The 8300-nt window shown below is 32.4% G+C and overlaps 1 protein-coding gene across 2 annotated transcripts; it reads right to left on the bottom strand.

The window, feature by feature from the left end:
* Positions 1 to 5145: 5145 nt before the first annotated feature.
* IDD11 (indeterminate(ID)-domain 11) lies at positions 5146 to 8294 on the bottom strand. Of its 2 annotated transcripts, XM_022859416.2 has the most exons (4): positions 7399 to 8212; positions 6859 to 7255; positions 5601 to 6337; positions 5146 to 5496 (listed from the first exon to the last, which is right to left on the bottom strand). In XM_022859416.2, the coding sequence occupies exons 1-4, from the start codon at positions 7598 to 7600 to the stop codon at positions 5468 to 5470; spliced, it is 1365 nt and encodes a 454-aa protein (XP_022715151.1). In that variant the 5' UTR covers positions 7601 to 8212; the 3' UTR covers positions 5146 to 5467. The 2 variants fall into 2 exon arrangements, with proteins under 2 accessions (XP_022715151.1, XP_022715150.1); XM_022859415.2 differs by having other exon boundaries at positions 5146 to 6337; positions 7399 to 8294.
* Positions 8295 to 8300: the final 6 nt, after the last annotated feature.

Raw genomic sequence — 8300 nt, 5'->3', positions numbered from 1 at the left:
AATTTTGCTTCTTTAATTTGTAAGTATTTTTTATTATTTTGTTTTATACTCTTAAGATTTATTGATAAATATACTCATTAATTTACAATTTTTTTTTTACATAATCTATAAATTATAATATCTAACTTATAAATTTGAAAGATATTTAAAAATTTTAATTATAAATTTGTTGATTTGTATTGTAAAATTTTCAACCCATTTTTATTTTTATTTTATTGGTCATGATAGATCTTCTTATTTAATTTTAGAAAACTTAATATTTCACATATTAATAAAACATATATATATATATAAATATATTTTAATATTTTTAATTATTGTTGTTATGAAAGCGCAGCAACACGCAGACACTAGCTAGTTGCATCTATTTATTTATTTGCTATACATTTGTCTGACACCTTTTTATTTATTCAATAATTAATGTATTTTTTTCAATAGAGATTTGAATTCGAATTTATCCATTTTCAATATTAAAAAAATTTCGCAAAATAGTGCTTAATAATTGGGCTTAGTTAATTGAAATTGGGCTTTACTTAATGCCTTTGCTTGGGCCTTCAAGCCTGATTTTAATATCATTTTCCTGTTTCTAGTTTCATTTTAACAACAAAATAAATCATGAACACAGTCCTTCCACATGATTTATCTTTACAAAATTACTCTTTAACACACCTTTCTGTGGATTTTGGCTTTTATTAGAGACAATATGTACAATAATTTTTCTATTAAAAAAAGTATATTTATGACTTTTGATTTTTCATCCACAGTAGGCCGAACTTAAGGAATTGGGCCACAGGGTCCACCAAATTTTTAGTAGGCCTTAACAATGCCCATGGTCATATATGGTACCCTTTCTAGTCAAAATTTGGAAGGAAACTGTCTTTTATTAAACTATGTAATCTCCCCCCTCCCCCCCCCCCCACACACACACAAACAAAAAAAGGGAATCCCTGGTAATAAAATTGTAAAAAACCAGCAAATGTGTTCACTATACTACTTATAGTGGTGAAGTGAAGAAAATTCAACTTTGAGAAAGCCCTCAAAGGCTGTAGGTCAAGCAGAGAGGAAAAAAAAAATGGAATTGAAGAAATGAAAATGGTGGGGTTTGAGGTAAGTCAAAGATAAAGGCATATAGTACCATAATAATACTCAAAACAACAAACAAGTCAACTGGGTTTTTTAGTGCTCATATATGCAGCTCAATGTCCACACCATGATAAAACTCAAAGCAACAAACAAAGCCCACCGCCATCATGTTTTCTATCCAGACAATCACACAACTTTGATCATTAGCAGCTTTGTTTTTTTTTTTTTGGAGATAATATCACCCTAAATTTGTTTTCCTTTTAAGTGATGAGACGTTCCCCTCACCAGACAAAAACAAAAAAGAATCTGAGACATTACGTATGGGATTTTAGGGGATTGTGCTTTAGCCCAACACTCTCATTTCCCCTATACTATTACCTTTCTCTGCTATAATATTATTGTCTTAAGAGAGAATTCTATGTGTGTACATGTGAATGACAAACATGCCATTGTTTTTAAGTAATGGATGTTAAAAGAGAAAACCCACATAAAAAATGGCAAACATGTCACAATCCAACATTTATTCTGTTAATTTTCTACACACATGGGAGAGAGAAGGGGAGAGTGAAAGTGACTGTGTGCTTTTAGGTGGATGAACATGGCTTACAATATAAACATGAGATCAAGGGGGAAAAAGTGGGGAACTGATCAGATTTGGGGAGGAATCTCTTTTAGATTTTGTTCCATTTTTGCTAAATCAAAATGAAATGACAGGTGCCAATGCCACTTTCAAAGTTAGCTCATACACACCTATTTAAATTGACCTAACATAGCAATATTTCTTACAGATAAGCATCTTTTCTCACACATCCCTCTGGGTTTCTTTTGTTTTTTATTTTTTTTTAAGTTCTCACAGAAAACAACTTTTTCTTATGATAGGCTAATCATACCTCACTTTAATAACATTCCCATTTGATTTACTCAACAATACCTCTCATATAACAGCTCTTCAAGGACAAAAAGGAAAGGAAAGGAAAAGAGAGATTTTTTTAGAATATTAGTTTAATGCACAACCATGATTTTCCCTACTAATATAGCACTAATATACAACTTTTGAGTAATTATTGGAACCTTTTTAGGTCTTTCTGGTATGGTGGAGACCTTTGGAATTTGAATTTACAAATCAAATAGGAAGAGAGGGAGAGTAAGAAAGAAAAATATTAGAGCAACTACAATGAATATAATATTATAATGAGAACTGTATAAATTAAAGTAAAAAAAATTTGCTGAATTTGAAGTTTAATACCGCTAATTCATAGAGATATTATTTAATAAGTTTAAATTTCAAATTTTAATACTCGTAATTGTTTTCACTACGACTTTTTTTGCATTAAAAAAAAAAAAAAAAACAAAGGAGGATTGTTAGAATATGCATTCATTATTCGTACTCAAAGATAAGTTGAAAGGTGGAATATCTGTTGGCAGATTCATTTATACAAGGCACACTAACCTTAGAAAACTTCATTCCATCAATATTCTTTGGAAATCATTGTAAGAAACCCATTAAAACCAAATAACTTTCTCATAGCTTATATTTTCCGCAACACTTAGGTAAGAAAGTTCACCTTTATATATCTATCTTTAGCATCATTCTTTTGGATACCAAAGAATACTATTTATATGACAAATTAAATATAAAGACTTTATCTAAACCCTAATATATATCTCCAACTACCTAACTTAAACTTGAAGTGGCATAAGATTTTTAAGTGAAAAACGATTATTTTACAGTATATTATTTCTGAGCCAACTTCACTTGGCACATTGGTTCACAAGTTGTAAAATAAATAAATAAATATATATATATATGATGAACCCACAGGTTACAAGAATATTATATTTTTCTAGTAGCTTTAAGTACTACGTGAAATTTTTTTAAAAAAAGGTTTATATCAAAAAAATAAAATTACCTTTTTATTTGAATGTGTAGACTGTAGAGGCCAATAAGCAGAAAGTATCCTTCCTCGGGATTGAATCCTGCCACTTGCACCCACACCAGGTGTCAAACAGCATCTCTTTTTTCTTAAAAAAAAAAGAAAAAGAAAAAAGAAAACATATCCTACCCAAGCTAACCTGCCCATCTCTTCACTTTTCAGGAATCTTTTGTCTCTTGAGAATCCAATGCTTTTGTCCAAATGGTCCCATGTACCCCTTAAACTTTTACATTTATATTTATAGTTTATATATATATGAAGTATTATCTCAAATAACATGTATGTTGATTATATTTTTAAAAATTATGAATTTTGAAAGAACTTAAATGTATAATATTTTTCTTATAAGCGTTAAATAGATAAGAATTAGAGGATTAAAAATAAATTAAATTTTTTTTAAAAAATTATATTATCTATATATCTTTATTTGTATGTTCAATGTCATTTTTCAAATAATATGATAAAGAGAGTGAGCATTTGGATAATTTAAATTTATAGATTAAAAATATTCGTTTATCAAAATTGATATGAAATTGATATTCATATGATTAGATTAATCATAAAGATAAAAATTGTTGAATTTTACGATAATGAAAAGTAAGATCCAAGGAGTTGGGGTTCACGTACCATGAGTATGGACGTAGCTAGCTAGTGGGAAGGAGCATCCTGAGTTTACTTATAATAGAAAGTTTTGCCTTTACATAATAAGACGGTGAACACCTGTCTTGTTATGTAGTAGAAAGGCAAATTATTGTGGAGAAACTAATTTGATACCAAAAGTTAATGTATATATTTCCTTTTCATGCTCAATCATATGTGAATGAAGTTGAAGAGGGATAGAATATGGGTCATTATTTATTTTTTTGGGTAAATAGTATTTTCAAATTAATTTTATTGGGGTCCAAATATTTTATTTAAAAGTTAAAAAATATATATTATATTAATTTAATGTATATCTTATTTTACTCTCAAAATACTTCTCACAAAAATCGAACTCTTAAAAAAATCCAAAAAATCGGTAGAAATGAGATAGCTAGCATACATGGATCCGACTTAATAATTTTGTAGCCCATATATGTACTTACTGTCTCTCATGGTGAAGAAAGGCCAGGACTCGTTTATTTTTTCTTTTGCAATGTGAAAAGAAGCATTAGGATTCTCTTCCCATTCTCAAACATGCTTGAAAATTGATGTAATAAAACCCTCATATCATTACATGTTGAAAATCATAATGGCATGGGGAATAATAATACCAATTTCTAATTTGTCTTCAACTCATTCATCATGACAAGCAAGAAATAAACACAACAATCTTTCAAAATCATTATGACATAAACATAATCTCATTATTCTAGATGTGTTCTAAGATTTCTTGTGCATGAATCATAATCATAACTTACCAGCAATGTTTGTGTAACTTGATAGTATTTAGATTTAAAATATAATTGTGAAAATTAAATAAATAAAAGGATAATAAAACACTCTTTTGTTCAATAAACAATAAACTAATCAATGAAAAAAATTAAAATTAAAATATAATAATAACTTGCTCGGAGGTGAGGGTTTTAGATAGTATTCTAAGGTTTCATTTGGGAAGCATGATGAGAGTCCTCTCGTCTCATTGAAATTTGCGTTTTTATGATTGATCTTATTATAAAACGCAAATTACAGCGTGATAAGAAGACTCATTATATTCTCAAAAAGAGCTTAAGTTAATAAAAAAATTAATATTAATTAATTGATATTTATTTTTTGATTAACTTATAAACTAAATTTAATTGTGTTTCCTATTAGAAACACCGAACAAATATGATTATATTAGAAAACTAAACCCATTAATAGGATGTCAATACATCATGCTCAAGTTGCTTTAATATATTATAGCATCATCATATAAATATAACATTAACCTTAGGGTTTTCCTTTGCATGTTAAGTTTTATATATAAAACCGTAGATATATATATATATATGATCAGCATACAAACATTAAAATTAAACAAAAAGGAAATATTAATTTGTAACATGGGCAGCATATATATGGAACCTGATCTTATAAATCAGTATTTTGCGAGGTCCTTCCCTTTGGAAAGATTATAGCTAAGATAGAAAGAAATTAAAGAAACAGAATAAAACAAAAGGAGAATATTAAAATTTAAGATATAGTATTTGAAAATGATCAGTTTAAAAGAGGAAAAAAGAAAGAAAAAAATAGGTTTCTATATTACCTAACCTTGCCATGGTTTTTGAGACTGGTTGTGTTGTTCATGCGAAGTGTTCATGCAGTTACTAAGACCAGCAATATTGAGAATATCGCTATGAGAGAAAGCTCTAAGACCCAAGAAATCTCTTGTCAAGCCTTCAGCTTGGTTACTATCTCCAGTACTTTCATGATCATTTCTAGTGGCAGTTGTCGTTGGTGTTGGTGTAGTTGTTTTCGAGAATGATGACTCATTGATGAAATTCCCACCCTTCTTTGCCTTCAAAATTCCACCAAATGCAATATCATCAAAGGAAGTGGAGTCAAATCCAGTGGCAGAAGACAAAGAATTCATCATGTCTTGAAGAAGGGAAGGAGAAGCACCTGAGCCTGAGGCATGATCACCTGCATTTGGAGGTTTACGGTTAGCGAAAGGGCCCAAGCCATTGATAAATGCACTACCTACAGCCACTTCTTCACGTGAAGACAAGTTGAGCCCAAAACTGGCTGTTGTGTTGTTGTTACTGCCAGCAGAATCAGCAGACATGTAAGATTGTTGGTGGGGTCTCATCACGGAGGCAACTGCAGCAGTAACTGGTGCTGATGATGAGCCAGTTTTGCTACTCATGGTTGCACCCATCTGAGCTGCTTTCTGAAGCAATGCAGTAGCTGACATGTGTGGTGAAGGTACTGATGTTGGATGGTAGGGAGGAAGACTGGGGCCAAGACTAGGGTTAGGGTTGGTGTTCTCATAAAGTGTTAAATCTTGATGGTGTGTTTGTGTGAACTCTTGATGATCTAATCTTGGCGAGAAGATCAAAGATGATGAGGAAAGGTCTATAGACTGTGGTGGACCCAGACCAGCCCCTAGCATTGATTGGGTAGCGAGCCATGGAGGAATCTCTGGCCCTAGAGTAGTGAAACTTTGTTGCTCTTTCTTAAGTGAAAAGGGTTGGATGTCTTGGGGATTGAATTGTGGTAGTTGTAAATTAATGTGAGATGCTGCTGCTGATTCACCTGGTTGATGCGGGTAGAGAAGTTTGTTAGCTCCCGTGATTGCTCTCGCACTCTCCTCTGCTAAAGCATCACAGAAGGCTCTGTGAGTGATGAAACTATCCCTCCTGAAAAAATAAAATAAAATAAAAATCAAACACAAGAAAACAAAAACATAACCAGTCATAAAGTGCTATGACAATGCCAGAAAACATTTGACTTTCACTCCCTCTTTCCCTTCTCTCTCTCTCTCTTTTCTGCAACCCATTCTTTTTTTCACTCTGAAAGCATGGGACAGATTGTCCACTTGGGCTGGTGCAAATAAAATTTCCAAATATACTATACCAGGCAGCAGAGGCATCTCTCTCTATCTCTCTCTAGGGTGTGAAAAGTAGGAAGTAGGAACTGCTAGATGTATATTGCAATGAATTCTTAAATGCATCAGACAAATAAAGAAAGCGTAGTGTAACATTTTTTTTGAAAAAAAAAAGATAATAGCAATAAAAAACCCTTTTTTTTTGTTTTCAAAACCATACTCAAGTGCACGCCTCAATAAATGAAGATTTGACTGTTGTGCTTAAATGGAACTTTGAGTGTTCATGTTTACATTAATTCCCAAAAGGATTTGTCTGGGGGGTTGGTTATTTACCTTGAGAAGAGAGTTCCACAGTCACATCTGTATTCTCTAGTGCCACAAGTCTTGGAGTGAGCTTTCCAATCTGATTGAACTGCATACCTCTTCGAACACTTGTCACATTTCCACTTCTTCTCACCATGTTTCCTGGAGAAGTGCTTCTTGATTCCTGTCAAGTCCCCAAGCGCCCTTGATGGGTCATGATGCACACAGCTAGGTTCTGGGCACACGTACACCCTCTTCCTCACCTCTTTACTTGTTCTTTGCTTTAACTTCCATGGCAAATTATGCCCTCTTCTATGAAGCTGAAGGTTCTGGTCTCTTTGAAACCCTTTGTTGCAGATCTCACACACAAATCTATTTGTTGCCATGAGTGTTTTTGGAGACAAAGCTATCACTTCTGCATCTGGGTCTGATTCAAACCCCCCCAAAAATGCATAAAAAATTTTAAAAAATGAGTCTCAGATAAGTAAAGTAAAAGTAGTTTAGGAAACAAACAAAACAAATAATAAAAGAAATGGTGTTAAGGTAAAGGATTGAAGTTTGAACCCAAACCTGGGTTGCCTGGTAGGTTTCTCTTTTTCTTAACTGGCTGAGTTTGAGGTGGTGGAGTAGTTAAGTATTGTTGAGGATAGTTGGTGCCACCTTCAGTTCTATTGCCCGAAGAAACACTTGCTTCACCAGATGCAGAAGTCAAATTAGACATATTCTCTTCCAAAACTTGTCGCTGTTGTTGGTGGAATAACAAACCTTTCATCTTCTTCTCTTACACAACCAATTCTAGAACTCTGAAGTTTGCATCATGGACCATGGATCTTGGTTTTACATACATAAGTAGGGTACAAAAAATCCAAAAACAAAAACCCAAACTAAGTTATAAAAAGCAACTTTGATACTTGATGATATACTCAAGTAGCTATATGCTTAACATATATGAATGAATACCATAATCCTCATCATCATAGACCTTTGACGGTTTCTTTCTTTGTTTTGGCCTCAACCCAAGAGACAATTTTTTGTTTTTTTAGAAAAAAAACTCCCAAAATAAACAAAGAGATGATACATATAGAGAGGGAGAGAGTAATACTGATGATAATAAGTAATAATTCTAGCCGGATAGAGCTCAAGCAGAACCCAGCTATCTATCCACTTTTAAGCTTCATGATTTGAATAAAACCTTACTTGCTAAAACCAAGAAAAAATCCAACGATAACCACACAAATATGAACAAATATAAAAGGATAAATAAAAAGACTCTGCTCGATCATAAAACTCAGACAAAGAGAGAACCAGAGAGAGAAAGCGATGTGGATGAGAAGAAATCCCTCTGTAATCCTAAAGCAGTCCAAAAACAAGAACCCAAAACCACAAACCAAAGACATGGGGAACCCTACGGGGCTAACTCTGACATTGCACTTTCTGTCTTTTCCTCTGATCTCTTCTCCAACCCCAGAAAA

Source organism: Durio zibethinus, chromosome 26, assembly GCF_047325235.1.
Source record: "Durio zibethinus cultivar Kanyao isolate XHJ-2024 chromosome 26, ASM4732523v1, whole genome shotgun sequence".
Lineage (NCBI taxonomy): Eukaryota > Viridiplantae > Streptophyta > Magnoliopsida > Malvales > Malvaceae > Durio > Durio zibethinus.
The sequence above is the reverse complement of the archived record's forward strand: the minus strand, read 5'-3'. Positions and strand labels throughout refer to the sequence as shown.

Excerpts from the sequence above, each read along its gene's own strand:
- IDD11 (XM_022859415.2), bottom strand. The coding sequence starts at position 7,600 with ATGAAAGGTTTGTTATTCCACCAACAACAGCGACAAGTTTTGGAAGAG. Across the intron at positions 7,256-7,398 it reads AAACCTACCAGGCAACCCAG|ACCCAGATGCAGAAGTGATA; the intron begins GTTTGGGTTCAA and ends GGTTTGAATCAG. Across the intron at positions 6,338-6,858 it reads TGTGGAACTCTCTTCTCAAG|GAGGGATAGTTTCATCACTC; the intron begins GTAAATAACCAA and ends TTATTTTTTCAG.